Raw genomic sequence first — 18255 nt, forward strand, 5'->3', positions numbered from 1 at the left:
GAAATCGCTGACAGAGCCGTTTAAAATCAGAGATGGACGTCACTTCCGCTTATGCCTCGACCGCTGTTGCCCCAGATGCCCCAATCGAGGAAGCCGCATTTGCAGTTCCTCCTTTTCTCAGGAGATCTTGCAACTCCAGTAGTTCAACAGTCTTCACTCACCTTTTTGTGAACCTTGCTGACAGCCATTGTGCTAGGCGTGAAATAATATTGATGTAAAATTGTGTTGCTAAATCAATAAATTTGCATTTAGTCCATTTACTGAAATGAAATAAATATCAAATTACCTTAGTAATTATATTCATCTATGTGCTGCCACTGGTCATGTTAATACTTTCTCATAATTGTTAATGATTTAACAAAGGAGGGGAAATGCCAATATACAACACCTTACTGCTATAAATTTGTATTTACATTTTCAAAAGATCACTTACAATATTCTTGTCTACCATCACTAGTGAGCTGTTCTTAAAACAGGCCTGCAGGGTACTCTGGTTGTTGGTGAACCATTCTCTATTCTAGAAGAATCTGTTGGCAAGGAATAATTGTCTGTCTGTACTAAAGCCTTAGAATATTAGGAATATTAAGATCTAAACTGATCTCATGTCAGCCTGTCCCTTAGTTTATTCACTGGGGAACATTGTGGGCAAGGTATGAGAAAACAAAACACCTTGTTACTTTTCAGATTTATTAGAAAGTTTCACAAGTATCTCATCTCCAAGCACTGCAAATGCCACGCTTATTTCAGATGAACTTAGAAGTGCCTGTCACTCTTTTAGACTTTTGTAGGAAGTACATTTCGACACAGGTAAAACCCTCTTGCTACTAACCATTTCGAACAATCTGTAAAAATGTACATAGATATTGAAGCGCTTATGTATATATGCTACAAAATGAGATTTGAAAGGGGGGGGGGCAAATAAATTCATGGGTTGAATTTTGTGCTGCTGATTTGCAAGTCTTCCATTTGGAAACCTAAGTTACAAAAATACAGAACCACCAATTTAAGAAAATTAATTACACTTGAATTCTAACGTAATTTAAAAAAAAAATGTTGCAATGTTACATTTTGCTTCCCAGAAGCAGTTTGCTGTTGTTGGAGTCTGGCGGGAAGAGATGAGGCAGGGTGGCCGCACACACTGGCTTCCCAAGGACCACCACGGGTCTGAGGTACTGAAGCTGCTTGATGGCCAGGTCCCCGCACCCAGCAAGGGCTTTGTCCAGGATGGACTTCAAGTTTCGGACAGATGGGAAGTCCCCAGTTGTACCGCGAGGTTTGTGAAGAATGGGATGACTGCGTCTGCTTCGCGTGAACGAGATTCCCAGCTGCTTGTTTTCTTTGACTGAACAACTACGCCGAAAGGAGTCTCGCCGTTTGGCGTTTAGCGTCTTTTTGTCTTTTGGTGTGGTGTCTTGTATGAACTTGAGAAAGGAAACTTCGAAGCCAACTGGCTTGTACGTGGTAATGTCGAAAGGGTGTGGCGGGGAGCCGAGAGGCTGGGGTTCTATCACGTTTGATGGCTGCACGGAGATCTCATTCTTTCGCTTGAGAGGCTGCCGTACGGGCAGAGGAAATGCAGACTTTTCTGTCATTTTACCATCTTTTGAAGCATCCTGAAGACCCTCTTCCGTAGTGAAGAGTACAGAGCACGGTGGCGAGAGATTGATAGTAAAGGGACGAAGGAGTGGTTTTATCTGTTCCAGGTTGAGTAATTTTTCCACTTGTTTGACACCATTCGGCGTTGATACAACAGTATCGTCTGTGTGAGTGCCCGTACTCGGTTCTCCGTACAACACATCATCAGCCCCGACAAGGACACCGTTTCTCTCGGCAGGAGGCAGTACTTCCTCCACAGGGAATCTCAGAGGATCTGAAAGTGCCTCCATTTGGGGTTCAGCCTTGACCGAGTGCAGTTTTACCTGTGCATCATGTCCCTGTGATGTCTCCGGCTCTGGCTGATACTCCATTTTGCAAACACCATTAGGGTTCTCTTTTACTGCAATGGTTGGCCTAGCTGACTTCTTCTGAATCAACTCCTCCAGCTGCTCCGCATTGTTGAAGAGCTTGTTGGCATTATTTCGAAGATACCGAGTTTTCATGTCGTGAACCGCTCTGTAGTGGCGGTTCAAGCTGTGTACGTACTTGACGACAGAGTCACAGTCTTGAATCATGCACGGGTAGGCCACACGTAAACAACGGTCTTGGCACATTTGTAAAGCTTCCTCATGCGATCTGAAAACATGTTTCTTTTTAACCGTCAACTTTTTCTGGTCATTGGCATCATCCTCGAGCTCCTCCTCTGACTTGGCGGGTTGTTTTGATTCAGGTGTAGGTGACCTGGTTGAGACGGGTGTGGCAGGGTTAGGGGGTGTTACTATAAGCTTCTTTTGGCATCCTGTAACTGACTTTTTGTGAGTGCTCTGGAGCCGTACTACCAATGAGTCATAGTACTCGCAGTGTCGATACAGAGTGTGTTTTTTCAGTGCCTCGTTGTGGGTGAATACTTTAGTGCAGCCCTCATACTTGCACCTAATTAGCCCTGGCATCTGAGAGTGAACAATGCGGGTGTGGCGCGCTAGGCTGCTTTTGAGATGGTAAGAGGCATTGCAGTTGACAAACTGGCATTTATACTGGGGTTTAGGTTCATCAGAGTTTGGGTAAGGGCTTTTCTTCACATTCTCCTTTTTAACTTCAGGATCGTTTTGCACTTCTTGTTCCAACAGGAGCTGAGAGCGTTTGTAATGGTGTGTGAGCTGAAGGTGGCGCACAAGGCCTCCTTGGGTGGAGAAGGCCGCGTCACAGTTTTTGGCAACACAATGAAATGGTTTATTGAATTTATCGAGAATATAGCAGAGATTACTTTTGGCCACCAAGCGTCTTGTTCTGACCTGAGGCGTAACCCCATCTTCACTGTCTCCCTTGTGGTCACTTTCTTCCTCTTGAATCTCGGCTACATCTACAGCAAAAGATGAACAACTACTTGGGTTTTGTTTATTTTCGCAGTTTTTTTTCACCTCGCGTTCCCAACTGGGTACTTCTATCTTCACTGTTGGGTTCAAGTTCTGTAATTTAGAGTTTGTAGGTTGTGTACAGCTAAGACTAAATTTGTCCACCAAACTGATCTCGAGCTTATGAATCCGAATATAGTGGGTTCTCAACCCTTTAATTTCACGGTGAGTCTTGGAACACATATGACACTTAAAGGGCTTAAATGACGTGTCCTTAAAACAAGTCATTCTTTTGGCCTCTTCAAGCGGGCGGCCGTGCAATTTAACATAGTGGCGCAGCAAACTATAGCTTCGTGCAGTCCTAAAGCCACACTTTCCTATTTCGCAAGTGTAGGGTTTAGCATTGTCAATTGTTTCGCCAGCTCTTTCTTCTGGTATATTTCTTTTAGGCAGCTGGGAAGATGCTTTAGAAAGCAAAACCACAGGTTGTTTTTCTATAACAGTCTGATGAAGGCGAGAATTTGCTTCTTGGTTGGACTGAGGCGCCTTATTTAGTACACTTTGTGGTGACAAAGAATTGAGATCCAGTCTACTTAGCCCTATGAGAATTTCTTGAAGGACATCATTTTTAGCAAGGCATGTTGTATAAGAAGGTGAGGTCGTCCATTCATTTCCATCCTCTTCAGGTGAGCACGGAGCTAATAGTTGGTTTTCATCTTCCTCATTGTCTGATTCCATTTCCGGCTTCATCTTTTTTGACTTTGGACCCTGCTCCTTGTCATGTTTGTGATCTTTGTTCTCCAGTTTAAGATGTTCTGGGTGGGCATGTTTTAGGTGCCTCTGGACATCTCTAGCTCGGGAGAACGTCATACCGCACTTCTCAAATCCGCAGGTGAACTTGCTTCCATCGAAACACATAGCCACCAAGGTCAGCACTGCTTTGGGCTTGGTGTCGACAGGGTTAGCGCAACTCCCTGAGGAAGTTTTTTGACCATCTTCGATGACACTACTTTCTGCATCATTTGGACTATTAACAAGGGCCACCCTTTCCAAATCAGCCTTGAAAATGGTCTCTTTTGCTGTCCTCTGAGCTTCAAAGTCCTTTTCAGAGAAAGTAATGTTGTGTGTGGATAGATGCTCTATGAATTCCCTTTTAGAAAAGTAAAATTTTTTACATATGGAGCTTGGGCAGGTGAATGCAGCATCCCTGAAATGCTGTGCCTCATGGTGATAAAGTTGTCCCAGATCTGAGTAAGTCACACTGCAGCCCTCAAGCTCACACTGGTAGCTTAGCTGATAGTCATGGATCTGTTTGTGCAACACGAGTTCATTGGAAGAACTAAAACGGGCACCGCAACCCATTACCACGCATATGTACGGTTGCTGACAGTAGTGACTTTTTCGATGTTTGTGGTGATGGTAAGCAGAGACAAAATGGCGCCGGCAGAAGGCACACTTCTCACGTTGCTCTCTCATCTGATGAAAATGCTTCACATTCTCATCGCCTTTATGGTCTGACTTTAAGTGCACGTACAAGTACTTGGAATGTTTAAAAACCCTGGAACACCCGGTTCCAGGACAAAAATACTCCTCCCGGTTCCGCAGACTGAAATGCTGGTTCATGTAATCAAACGTCACATGCTCATTGTCCACGCACTTGTCTTTGACAGTTTTGGCTTGCTGCACAATGTGCTGCAGGACTTCAGGATCATGTGTCGATTCGTAATACAAAATTAAAGAAGGGTCAACAGTAATCTCACCGGGTTCAATGTCATCATCTTCAAGCTTCATGTCTTTACTGTGATCAAGGGTCTCACTTTGGAGGTGATGTCTCATGTGAGGAAGAAGCTCCTTTCTGTTCGTAAAATTTTGCAGGCAAATGGGGCAGGGATGTCTGTCATCCACGATGTGTCTTTTGGAGTGCTGTATTATTTGAAAGTCAGTAAAGGACCTTGTACAAATCCGACAACAGAGCTTAGCTCTCCTCACTCCTGCTTCTCCTCCAACTACGTGACAAGGCTTTTTATCAGGCTGCTTGTGAAGATTAAGACTTCCGTTTAAACAAGGTTTGTGCTCAGTTTCTTCTGTCAGTGTGTTGACTTGAAGCGTAAGTGGTTTCTCACTTTCTTCCTCATCACCTTCCCCTTCTGGCTCGGGTTTCAACCCAAGAAGGGAGATGCAGTGATACTTGAGGGCTGTCCAGTCCCAAAATTCCGGGTCAATGGGCCAATGTGCCTTCAACACTAGCAACAGTTCACAGCGTAGTGAGTTGGGAATGACACCGCTGTCTTGATCATACTTTTGGTCTGGGCACTGGTAGAGCTCTTGGAGGCAGTTTAAGACCTCCTGACTGGGGCCAAGCAGGAACTCTGTGAGTAGGCAGGCCCGCCTCACTTCCAGATCATTGAGGAGGAGGCCAGACACCACTTTACAGATGCCGATTCTGCTTTCTGAGTCCTCATGCTTTGGAAGTTGTAGAGCTTTAACACACAGCTCTACTGAGGCAGCGGTGCCCACTGCCTCCGCCTGAAAAATATGGTAATATTTTAACCAAAATATCAATATCGTATGGTATCAATAGATTACTATACAGTATCAATGTGTCAGCATCAATAACATGGTTGCTGTGCATTGAAAAGCATGTACAGTTGTGCCCCGTTTACATTGCAAATTTATATGCCTAATCAAAGTGGTACGGTGGTACCTCTACTTACAAACGTCTCTTCATACGAAATTTTCACATTACGAAACGCATCAACAGGAAAATATTGCCTCGTTACGAAAGAAATTTCAGGATACCAAAAGTAAAAGTATGGGCTGCTACTCGCAGCTCCAGTTACCTGAACACAACATACTCACTGCTGCTCTGCTCTGGATCTTCCAGGCATCCCATTGGCTAAGAGGGACCTCTACCGTATGTGTCTATGTGTGTAGCTAGACAGGTAGATAGATAGATATGTCTATGCAGCGTCCTCGTCATTCGCCCCTCGGGCCATGAGGTGTTCCGATAGTTTTACGTGAAATAGAAACGAGGAAAAGAAAAAAAAAAAGGAGAAAATCTTTTTTTTGTCCATACAAACGAAGCAAGAGATAATAGAAATGTATGAAAAAGGGATGCGTTTGGTTGATCTCGCCAAAGAACATGACAGTAATGTATCGACAGTCGCCACGTTATTAAATCAGTTCTTTACAAAACGCCAGGCTAAAAACACTTCTGAGAGAGAACATGAACCAAAGAGGGCAATCTTGTGATGAGGACAGCAATTAAAATAATTTTTATTCTTTACTCTATTATTAGTTTTTTTTACATTATGCACAACTCTCATTTATTGTGCAATTATCTAATTGTAACAAGTATTTGTTACATGTTTTGATGCATTTTATGCTTTATAAAACATTTATGTCTGAATATTGGTGGGCTTGGAACATATTAGGGCATTTACATGGAAAACACATCCCTACTTACAAAATGTTCTACTTAAGAAATTTCTTCCAGAACCAATTAATTCCCTAAGTAGAGGTACCACTGTATTTTATTGCTATTAGTTGGTCTATTTGGAGTAAAGACATGTTCTACACAATCTAACTTCCTCAGCTACATAGACACTGATGCATTGTATTAATCATCATGTGCCATTGCTGTCACATTATTGTGATCCTGTAATTCAGTAACATACATTGTTACAACAGAGTATTAAAAAAAAAAAAAAAAATCACCTCTGTCTGAATTAAACGGACCAGGTAAAGCAAATGTTGCACCGTTATGGCAATGGCACCCAGCTGAAGGCATCTTTCAAGAAGAGAGACAAGAGAAGGGTCCAGCTTCCTCTGAAGTTTACTCCACAGTTGAATCAGCTCCCTGTGGATAGAAGAATGGGTTAAAGTTTAATGATAGGAGTAACATCATGACAGATTTACCAGATTTGTTATTGAGGATTTTAGAGGCCTTTGAAGTGATCATTCCATGTTTTATAGGAAATTCCACAAAGATGGGAGCCACTTTTCACGTTTCCAAAAGGAGCCAAACATCCATTTTCAGCAAGACTCACCAGGAGCGGTCGAGACTGGGCTGCTGAAGCTGCTGTGTCAGGAAGGTAGTACACAAGATAAATCCACTATTCTCCTCCCCCTCCATCTCCAAGTTTGTGGTGATCTCAAGAACATCCTTGCAGTCTTGCCTGGCTATCTGTTAGGGAGTAAAGTATAACGGAATGTGAGGAGGGAGGTCATAAAAACAAAGAGGCATTCCTGATCAAAAACTTCAGTAGCTGGAAAAGGCAGCAGTGAGTGACTTTAAAAAAAAATATACAGTGCACAGGATGAGAAACATTGTTCAGGGATTGACTGAAAAAAATATTTTCAGTTTAAAGAAAAATGTAATCAACAAATAAGAGTGCATCAAGAAAATATAGAAAGAAACAGCTTTTACCTCCAATATGGCTTCTTCATTGGGAAGCAGCTGGCAAAGCAGAGCAACGTATGTGTGACGAAATGTAGCTTGGTTGGAAATGGCGCTGCAGTCTGTGCAAGCTTTTGCCAGCACCACAGCCTTGGCTACCTCGCCCATCTTCTCCAAATGCTTCACCCGCATCTCCATGAAGCCCTCCCCCTCCAAGCAGATGTACGCGTCAACTACACAAAGAATAAATAGTGCAATGATGAGCAAACTATTACAAACAGGACAATATGATGCCAAGATTCAAGTTACTATAGTTTAATAAATTTGTTTTCTTTTAACCTTCTTGTTGGATGGTAGGCTGGCCAGAGAGGAGGGCAGCGAGGATGGGATTGCTCCATGCTCCCCCCTCTCCTGTGATCTGCAGTAAAGCTTGAAGGTCTGTACTCCCGTACTGTAACAAGGTGTCATGTGCAACCTGAAAGGAAATTAAAATCCAAACCAAACATTTTGTTAGACTAAACACAGACTGGGTGACTTGGCCTTAATGGTAAATTGGCCGGTAGTGTTCTGTTGCTCTGAAGTCAACATAGCGTAAATAGAAGTCTTCTTACCTGAACAGATTGGTGGAATTGAGCCCAGGCTTCATAAGGGATTTCATTTTCCGGAACGGATAGAAATAGTTCAAAGCAGCTTCTGCATGATAAACAAGGAGAATGGTGGTGTAAATGATCAAAAGTAAACTATAAGATATCCATACCTCTTGACATGACATTATTTTCTGTGTATTTTGTTGAGAGAGCTACTAAACTGGATGTTACTGATCATTTCTTTTTTTTTTTACACCGTTGATTATAAGACTGCACATGCTTCCCCACAAAACAGTGGACCGCTAATATCAGAGGCATAACAGAAGCTACTTTCACACTGAATGTCCAGTAAATAGGAGCAATGGCACGTTGCTTGTGCCTTTCAGGCAGAAACCACATTGCGGAGTCCAAAGTCATCAGTGACAATTACTTTCAACAGAAAGGAGCTTGGACAGTGAGTGGTAAATTTGTCTTGCCTGCCGCCATTGTGTCTTGTTATGCCTCTGATAAGGCAACAAATTGGACTGCTTCAGCAGGGACAGACAAACGCCTGATTTCCAATTGTGAAGGCAGTGTGCAAGTTTCTGTTGTTTCAAAGTGTGTTCAAGAAGCGTGTTGCTGTTACAGTACTGCCAACAAGAAACTCGTATCATACCTTCTCGAACTGATACGATATGGAATCGAAAAATCCCACTGAATCACACCGATGCAGTTTAAGATCAAAACGTCCCTGTATCGCATTGCACTCTATATATATATTGAGTATGCGTATCAATTTTTGTTTTTTTCGGAGACATGCACACCACGAACAACATTTTAGTAAAAAAAAAAAAACAGTAGAAGGTAGATCTCGAGCTAGGGACTGCATACACCATAGTTCACGTAAAAGTGATTACAACACATTTTTCTTTGGAACACTTGCACTCACAGAGCTAGCCGCTTCAAAACAAGAGTCACTTTGTCCGACTCTGCGGTGAGGTGTGAGCGGGCGGCGGCAAAGCAGTTTATCGACAGGCAGTAGACCTCAAGAAGCGGAAGACCATGATCTATGGAGTTTCTGCTGCCAGCATAATGCATAAGTGCCTAGGGGGGGGAAATACACAGTTAGATCCTAGCATGACATTGGTTTTCCCCTTAGAACAATCATAATCACGTGAGATTTGGAAGGCCTTTCCACTTGAGGGGGAGGGGAGACACTAGACTGCACCTGATTGATCCCACTTGGCTCTGTCTGGTTTGAGGTGCTGCTGATTAGGCCCAAGGGGACTGGCTCAGTGAAGGGAAAATAACCCATACAAGCTGTCAAATACACAGCGCGCATTTACTGAGGAAGAAATGGTTAATGGTTTACCAATTAACTACAACCAAATTTCAATGAATAATACCGGATTTAGCATTTAAAAAAAAAAAATAATAAAAACACCAATACAGCTCTCTAAGCTCCTGGCCAATTAAAAGCTTGCATGTAATTGTAATGTATCATCACTGCAGCTGGGTGATATGACTGAAAAGTATATCAAGATAAAAGTATTTTGTATTGATCGGTACCAATTTAAATCGATTTTTTTTTTTTTTTTACTATTGAGAGTAAGGACCCGGAGAAAAAAGGCTGAATTGAGGTTATTTCATTTTGACATAATAATTAACCTTTAATGAGAGGTCAACGCAACTATGAAAAAGTCAAATAAACTGGTCAATATAAAGTATAAATAAACTCCTTCTTTAACTGTGCTTAGTAGGGCTGGGTGATACAGCTGAAAAATGTTTCACAATATAAGTACCGGTATTTCAAATCAGTCAATATTGACTTAACTTATTAAAAAAAAAATTTTTACCGGTAACTGTTATTGTGTACATCGTAATGTAGTGTAATTAGATGCTACCCCAAAGCAATATTGTTGATAGACTTACATTGGCCTTCATTCATACGATGTAAGTGTAGTGAACTAATACTCTCTTGTACTGCATGCATTACAGTTGCCCAACCGTCTTAGGACTTCTTTATCTTTTTAACAGACTCATTATTGACATATGCCGGACATGGCTAACACTGGCGCTTGCATGTCAACGACAGGGAACTTCTTTACTTGTGCACCACGTCGGGTTAGTATGCAACTATGCATATTGAATAGTATAGAGTCGACTGGTCATTTATTTGAACGAAGTTACGCCACTCTCTCGCTCCGTGTGAGCAAGCCGCGCACATGCGCCGTTGGTCTAGCGGCTTCTTCGTTGGTTTAGCGGCTTGTGGTTTCTAACGGCTTCTTCGTTGGTTAAGCGGTTAGTGGTTTCTTATTCGTTAGTTTAACTGCTTCTTTTTCGTGTTTGGAGGTGGCTGCGCGCTGTCTACAACACGTCCAATACCACGGTCGGGTTTGCTTTCTGATTGAACATTTTATCAAAAGGCATTTTCTATTGATATTATTGATAATTATTACTTACACTACTACTCTGTGCAGCCTAAAATAGAACATTTTGTTTTGTTTACGTGTACTGTATATCTAGTCAGTGACCAAAATGATTTTCAATTTGTTTTTGTCAAATATTTTTTAATGAGGTTGTTTTAAAAGACAGCCTGGTGGACTACTGGTTTGCATGTCTGCGACACATTTCTGACGTTCGGTGTTCAAATTCCTGATCGGCGTTTGCATGTTCTCCCTGTGCTTAATTGGGTTTTGTCTGGGTAGTCTAAATTCCTCCCACATTCCAAAAACATGCATTTCAGGTTAATTGAAGACTCTGAACTGTACTTAGGTGTGAGGGTAAACGCCTGCTTGTTTAGACGTCCTCAGTGACTGACTAGTGACCAGTCCAAAGTGTAACCCACCTCATAAGCTTGCTGGGACAGGCTCCAACTCATCCACGACCCAAAATGAGGACAAGCCGGAAGAAAAACGGAAGCATGTCGTAGTCACTTTTAGTATATTTTGCGGGACCTAAAAAATTGACTGTGGGTGTTGCCATTTACAATTTCTAATGTCAAGATGTACACAGGGTTGCAATTTTTAGATTTTTGTAATAAAGTTTCTCATTGCTTTTAGTTTGTGTCTGTTTTTTATATAAAGTACGTAATATCCTACTGATGATATTGGTAATCGTGATTACTTTAGTCATACTGATCAGTGTTGGTAATAACACCATTTAAATTCATAGCGTTAGGTAAATCCGCTTTTCCTCCATTAATATTCTAATTATCAAACTATTTAAAATTGTATTATTTACTTTGTTTGTTTAGTTGTTCTGTACTCATGTCATTTTCACACGTTCGAATTAAGGTTTCATTCATTCAATCATGGTGGTACACACCACAGCTGTGTCCAAATGCCCAAACTATTTCCTAAATCGGCCTTATATACCACACCATTTTGTAGGGGTGTCTAAATGTCAGAGAAAAAAATGTAATGCATTCAAAATTACCTATGATGCACTGGGAAAAGTAGTGAGCACCGATGTGCACTTAATAGTTTAATAAGGACCATAATGCATTGAGAGCAGGAAAACAACATGGCGCAATAAAGAATATAGTGATACGTATAGTGATACAATAATTGTACACCAAAGACATTTTATTTAGTTGAAAGTGATATGTACAACAAAAATTGTTTAAAATATTTTTTATTCACAAAGAGTCTGAGATCTTAATGCGCCGGTGCGTCATGACAGGTACGGTGGTCACTTGATATGCAACGAGCAGCAAATAGTTAGTTGGCTGTCCGAATCACCAAACAGAACTATTGCTGCTACTACTACAGAACCACTATAGGGAACTATTAGATAGTTACTGTAATATATCCTCTAATTGTTAGAGGATACGGGTGGAGGACCCATGTCAGCAAACAGCAGTTGTCACCCTTTAAATAGGCTGACTGGTTGATTACAAGTTTGAAGACACCTGTGATGCTAATTAGAAAGCACACCTTGGTTGAACATGTCCCTTTAAATTCAATCTTTTCTAAGGGCCATACCGCCATTTTCATCCACGTCTGTTTCACGAGATTGGTTTTTCAGAATAATTCTGTTGAACCACAATCCAAAAACAATGTCTGATTTTCAGAGGTTAATTTTCATAAAAATGTTTTTGTATTCCTACCTTTTTTTTTGTGTCAGAATCAAATTATCTGTGACCACTCTGGGTTTTTCTTTCATTAACAGAGGGGTACCAACAATTTTATCCATGTGTGTTGTGTAAAACCTTTCCCTCTCCACTGTTTCCCACCTTTGAAAACCTACTGTACACGGTGCGACACTAAAGTTTATCTCAAATGTTTGAAAATGTGTGCCGTCTTCATTCCGCAGGCTGTTGAGCTTGTTATAACATCACGACATCTCGAGACACCCGAGTGCCAGACAGACACCTCTGCAGGTTGGGTGTCCGCGGAGAGCCTTGATTAATTCCCCACCGTCTATTTATGGCACACCCACAAAGGGGAACCTCCTAAAAGGATCTCAGCCCAGGAGATTTGTGTGTTTGTGTATACTAATTACATTTAGACTACTTACGACTAAATGGTAATGCTTGAGTTGGAAAGAGGCGAGTTTGTGCAAAATAAGACAATTATGGCTCGCGCCCCCGGCTTAGGTGACCTCCTTTTCTCTTGATCGAATAAATTTATACTTTATTGCTACATTAAAGTTAGGGCTGAACTGTTTATGTATATCAGAGATTTTGGATGTAGACCGATATAATACGATGTTTTTTTTTTTTTGGGGGGGGGGGGGTGCTGACTTTGCACCATTATCAATGCTGAATCGGGACACCCTTAATTACAGGTACTTGGGTTTCTGGCTGTGTCAAGGCACACTCTGATCTCTTTATGACTTCAGTTCCTTAAATTTAGATTAGCATATATGACACATTTTACTTTAACATTCTTCCATGATCCTTTGAAGAACGCGGGCAGTTCTCTGGAATCCCTCTTGAACAATGCTATGTAGCACTGTCCCATTAAAAAACAAACAAAAAAAAAAACATTTATCGAATTTCCAATTTCACATTCAATATTCCCACCATTTTTTCCAAACTGTGATATTAGGAAAAGTAATTTTCCTGCAGTCAAATGTAATAAAGTGTCAAATTTTACCAGGGAAATATGTCAGGATTAAGTAATTTGTATGCACACCCATGTATCAACGTGCAATAACGAATACAGAACACACTACTGTAATATAGCGAGGCGTGTTGATGAGCTTCTTCAAACACCAACCATGATTTGAATTGAGCCAGTAGTGAAGCACTCATTTAACATTGCACGACGTTAGAATATTTTGAACTAGCTGCAGGACACTAAATAGTATTCACAAACACACGTTTTGGAATTGCAAAAGGGGAGCCACCGATCCCAGAGCATCCCGACTATCTTGAACACCCTCGCCCCCTCCGAGGAAAACAACCCAAACTGAGCTAGCGTTATGCTAATGCTAGCATCAAGGTTCACGCACTCATTACCTGACAAAAGTTATCGCAGTAGTCAGCGGACGACGCTACGGACAGTTCCTGTTGCCTGAGGCCGTCTTCGAATGCCCTCAGTGTGGCCAACAGGGTTTCCATTGCAACCAGCGTGTCCTCGGCCGTGTCCAGGCCCCGCTCGCTCCATTCGTAATCAAGATCGACGTTCCTCTCCGCCATCTTCCCTCGCCTCCACGGCGCGTATGCACTAGAGCAGTCAGCACCGCCTTCTTTTCTTCTTCCTTGTGTTTAATCGCGGTTTGCAAACTGTCATAGCCCATTAGCGCCACGCATTGACCTGCAATGATTACTGCATTGGCTTCCAGACAACCAGGGGCTTTCTCTCACTAAAGGCCAGTACAGAAAAATGATGTATGATTGTGTAACTCTCTCCCTGTATTTATTTTGTTCATTTTTTTATGCTGGATCTTGATTTCATTTTTAGTTAGTTAGTTGTTTTGTGGGCGGTACGGTGGTCGACTGGTTAGCACATCCACCTCACAGTTCAGAGGTCGTGGGTACGAATCCAGCCCCGGCCTTCCTGTGTGGAGTTTGCATGTTCTCCCCGTGCCTGCGTGGATTTTCTCCGGGTACTCCGGTTTCCTCCCACATTCCAAAAACATGCATGGCAGGTTAATTGATCACTCTAAATTGCCCCTAGGTGTGATTGTGAGTGCGGATGTTTGTCTCTGTGTGCCCTGCGATTGGCTGGCAACTAATTCAGGGTGTCCCCCGCCTACTGCCCGAAGACAGCTGGGATAGGCTCCAGCACGCCCCGCGACCCTTGTGAGGATAAGCGGTATTGATAATGGATGGATGGATGGATGGATGGATGGATAGTTGTTTTGTCTTTTAGTATACTTGTATTGACGGATATGATTTTTCATGGCTTACTTTGCATAATGATCTGCGAATTAATTTCCCATGATTCCTGTAGGTTTTAGAAAAAAAAATAAATAAATCTAATGTTTGTGTTTTTGTATTGTGCAGTGATGATTTCAGGATGTGGTATCAAGCATGGTGGATGTGGTAGGAAAATCAGTCTGACAAAAGCTCTTATTTATTCCACATTCCTTGCTACACTCCAGCCAAAGCTTTTCTTCTATCTCTACTTTTTGTTCCCATACTGGCTGAAGAACTGTCCTCCCTGGATGATTTATATAGCTTAGGGATACATATGTTACATATGGGATATGTATTCAAGATAACTGAAGTCTACCTGATTGCTTAGACATTCCCACTTGTAGCGGTTTTTTTTTTTTTTAGTTTTTTTTCATAAACATGTTTTTGCTTCTCGTCCAACATACAGAGCTTTTAATTTTTTAGGACACAAAAAATGTATTCATGTTGTTATTATTATACAGTCATCAACAATCTTTTGTATATACGTCCGGTTTTACATGCAAATTTAGAATATGTACCCAAACTCCCACGAATAATTTTACTTTGACGTCGCCTTCAAGGGTTGTCGGAATATTAGTGGGACACGTTGTGGCGGACTAGCGATATTAAATAAATAACTTTCGACGCCCAAATCTCCGTTATGGACGTACTACAATGACAATCCATAAATTGATAACTGTTGAGGTGTCATTCTTTCAGGCGAATTCTCCAGTTTAGTGGAGTTACTTTAGGGTGGGGGCGTCACGTAGATTTAAAAGGCGACTTGCATTGACCTCCGGGTTATGGCGTTTTAAAGATAAATTACACGACAACAATGTTTCTTTAACCATCCCTACGTATGTTTTTTTTCATTATAGAAATAGAAATGTTAATGTTTTTCTTTTTCGCAGCGGCGCTCGAAACACGTCACCCTCGCCCTTTCTTTCGACCCGGAAGTAAATGAGTCCACCTCTTCCCGTTGCACGTGTGAGAGGTAAGTAAACATGAAGACGATGACGGCAACGAAAAAAGGCTGAAACGGCTAGATTAGAAAGAAACAGGCGTATATTTTACCTTAGTCGTGTGATAAAGAAGACGGCACAACACGGCCTGTGGTATTTTAAAACTTCATAGATGCCGCAAGATTGACTTTTAAAGTTGCTGCACTCACGCATTATAACGATTACCCCCCCCCCCATGAGCATGAAGTGAAAATATATCAACACACTTTAATAAAAGCTTGAGGGATTCATTAATGTAATCTTTTTATGGTTAATTTGTAGTGAATGATAGGGTACAAAATAAACCAATCCAACGGGACATTGTATGTTATTTTTAAATTGTTGCAGTCATTGTTTACAAATTATGGGACATTGATCTTGTGCTTATGAATAAATTAAGAAGCAATATCCATCCACCCATCTTCCATTTATGCAGGTTTGTTTCACAATGTTTTCTCCTTATGGTGGCTTGTACTCCCCTCCATAATTATTGGCATCCCTGGTTAAGATGTGTTAGAACCTTTAATTAAATTATTATTTTTTACTTAGATGCATAATCAAGCTCCAACCATAGCCATCTCAGTCCCCAGACCTCAACACCATTGAAAATCAGTGCAGGGGACTAAAGAGAAGACTGTTGAGGAAAGGACCCAGGTCGCTGGGTCATTAAGGCAGACAGGTGTCGTTTGATTAAACAAGTGTGCGGCAAAGTTGGGACCAAAACAGCCCGATTGTCTTTATTTGTATACCCAACCAAAGTCCCCAAGTACTACAATTGGCAACTGAAGTCGGACCCCGGTCAAGTCATGTGACTCGATTCACCCACCTCAGCTATTATTTTTCAGCTATCTTAAATTGTATTCATGTTTGTCCTTACAGCCCACCGGTCTAACTATGGGGAAGTCCAAACAAACGAAAAACCACAATAATGGCAGAAAGAAGAACATTGCAAAGACGTGGAAGACGAAGCGCAGGACAAAAGACTTGGATGAGATCCATTCAGACATGAAGCCTGAAATCGCTGCCAAACTACTCAATCAGGAAGTGGACTATGATGTGACGGGATGTGCACAGCACTACTGTTTACACTGCGCGTAAGTGGACTGTACTACTACTAATACTCATTGCCGATGTAGAGCTTGAGGACTTTCAGTCCATTTTGGATAGTGTTGAAAGAGACGTGGGTTTTTTTTCGTAATGACAAATGTAATTACTAATAATAACGACAAAGTGACTGACTTTTTACCACATGTAGTACTGGAACACGTTCTTCATACCAGTATGGTAATGGTGTATTGACTCTTGGTAGCTGTAGTTGTAGAGTTAGAACAGTAGACTAGTAGTTTGCAATTCCGCCTCAAAGTCGAGAGTTTCTCTGTGTATTGTACTGCGGCTTCCTAACAGATTCCAAAAATGTACTAATCTACTCTCGCCAAAAGTTGCGTGGGACAGGTCCTACCTAGCTCATCCAAAATTGAAACATTGGTAGTTGGGTAATGCAGTGATTTTGTTTTTGTTTTGCAGGAGATATTTTGTGGATATGAAATCTTTAAAAGACCACTTCAAGACCAAAGTCCACAAGAGACGGTAAGGCTTCTGTAGTTTTATATGCCTTGTAATATGTAGTATTTGGACACTGAGCCTGGTTTTCTTCCAACCAGGCTAAAAGAGCTTAAAGAGGAGCCGTACACGCAGGCAGAGGCAGAGAGAGCGGCTGGGATGGGCTCCTACATCCCTCCAAAGGTGGTGGAGGTGAAGACGCAACCCGTGGAAGAAGACATGTGCTGAAAAGCTTGTGAAGTGAAATTGAACTTTACAAAACCTAAGAGTAAAAAATGCATGTTGCTAAATTGTGGGTTTTTTTTTCAGCCAGCTCATTCATAAGTGACTGCATATTATCAGCATCACGAAAGTGTTGCCTTATTCTAGGTAATACTCAGTGTTACTTATGTAAATATGGAGTGCATGGAGTGGTAATAAACCGAGTCAGATTGCCTTTACACAAGCCTGATAAGCTGCTGTTTCTTAAATGATTTGCACACGTCACACATGCTGAGTTTGAACATGCATTACATTGTTTTTTTATGAAACAGAAGAACAATATACTGTAAGAAAATTTAATAGACTTTAGCATTTTATTGTAAATCAGTTCAGAAGTTGTTAGTGAAGCTATTTTGAGCCACCACTAACTCTTAAGCAACTACATAAGTCGAACATTTTCATCTAAATATGAGCACTAAAGCATAATGGGGGAAACTGTTTTGTGTGTAGATTTTTTTTCCTGTTGTGCCAAGTCATCAAACACGGTACGTAATAGTAAATAGACGATGATAACATTTCTGAATTTGCTCTTTTGTTTCATTCTATTTTCAATTTCTTTAACTTAAGTTCAAGGAGTTGAATCAGAACTTATACTTTTATAGCCTTTTCTTATTTTTATTTTATTTACTTATTTATTTTATAGTACAGTATCTACTCTGCTAAACTACAGCACATAATGTTTTTTCTACTTCTGTGGACAGCTACAGTATCAAAGAGTAACTGTCAGGAGCAGAGGCTGCAGATTCTCATCTAATGTTCCTTCTGGCACAGTAACACGTAATTTAAATTAAATTGTTTAACAGCGCTTCCTGGGAGGAAAAGACCCCCCCCCCTCACGCACATACACACACACAGAAGCTGCAGATTCTCATCTAATGTTCCTCCTGGCAGAGTAACACGTAATTTAAATTAAATTGTTTAACAGCGCTTCCTGGGAGGAAAAGATCCCCCCCCCACACACACACGCACACGCACACACAAAGAAAAACACTGAGAAAGGGGGCAAAACCACGATAATGATAGGCGAAATTGTTGATACACACCGTGATTACATTTCCGAAAATGTAGTTTCAATATAAAATAAAAGCGCTGGTCAAGCATCCAGTACAGTAGAATGTAACCGGATTGTGTACTTTTATGTTGAAAATACATGAGTGTCACTTCCGAGTGG

The 18255-nt window shown here is 41.3% G+C and overlaps 2 protein-coding genes across 3 annotated transcripts; one reads left to right on the forward strand and one right to left on the reverse strand.

Annotated features, from left to right (window-relative positions):
• Positions 1-670: 670 nt before the first annotated feature.
• rlf (RLF zinc finger) lies at positions 671-13603 on the reverse strand. Its single transcript, XM_086049325.1, has 8 exons — positions 13381-13603; positions 8863-9017; positions 7959-8040; positions 7687-7822; positions 7378-7580; positions 6998-7134; positions 6666-6807; positions 671-5474 (listed from the first exon to the last, which is right to left on the reverse strand). The coding sequence occupies exons 1-8, from the start codon at positions 13558-13560 to the stop codon at positions 1062-1064; spliced, it is 5448 nt and encodes a 1815-aa protein (XP_085905451.1). The 5' UTR covers positions 13561-13603; the 3' UTR covers positions 671-1061.
• A 1298-nt stretch (positions 13604-14901) lies between these two features.
• On the forward strand, positions 14902-17113 carry znf593 (zinc finger protein 593). 2 transcript variants are annotated; one of them, XM_086049326.1, is made up of 4 exons: positions 14902-15256; positions 16143-16357; positions 16788-16850; positions 16925-17113. In XM_086049326.1, exons 2-4 carry the CDS (start codon positions 16158-16160, stop codon positions 17049-17051), a joined length of 390 nt encoding a protein of 129 aa, XP_085905452.1. In that variant the 5' UTR covers positions 14902-15256; positions 16143-16157; the 3' UTR covers positions 17052-17113. The 2 variants fall into 2 exon arrangements, with proteins under 2 accessions (XP_085905452.1, XP_085905453.1); XM_086049327.1 differs by lacking the exon at positions 14902-15256 and adding an exon at positions 15353-15377.
• Positions 17114-18255: the final 1142 nt, after the last annotated feature.

The sequence above is a fragment of the Filicampus tigris genome, chromosome 13 (genome assembly GCF_054856515.1).
Source record: "Filicampus tigris isolate MCC_2025a chromosome 13, RoL_Ftig_1.0, whole genome shotgun sequence".
Lineage (NCBI taxonomy): Eukaryota > Metazoa > Chordata > Actinopteri > Syngnathiformes > Syngnathidae > Filicampus > Filicampus tigris.

Excerpts from the sequence above, each read along its gene's own strand:
- rlf (XM_086049325.1), bottom strand. The coding sequence starts at position 13,560 with ATGGCGGAGAGGAACGTCGATCTTGATTACGAATGGAGCGAGCGGGGC. Across the intron at positions 9,018-13,380 it reads ACTGCGATAACTTTTGTCAG|GCACTTATGCATTATGCTGG; the intron begins GTAATGAGTGCG and ends TCCCCCCCCTAG. Across the intron at positions 7,581-7,686 it reads GCCTACCATCCAACAAGAAG|TTGACGCGTACATCTGCTTG; the intron begins GTTAAAAGAAAA and ends TTCTTTGTGTAG.
- znf593 (XM_086049326.1), top strand. The coding sequence starts at position 16,158 with ATGGGGAAGTCCAAACAAACGAAAAACCACAATAATGGCAGAAAGAAG. Across the intron at positions 16,358-16,787 it reads CACTACTGTTTACACTGCGC|GAGATATTTTGTGGATATGA; the intron begins GTAAGTGGACTG and ends TTTGTTTTGCAG. Across the intron at positions 16,851-16,924 it reads ACCAAAGTCCACAAGAGACG|GCTAAAAGAGCTTAAAGAGG; the intron begins GTAAGGCTTCTG and ends TCTTCCAACCAG.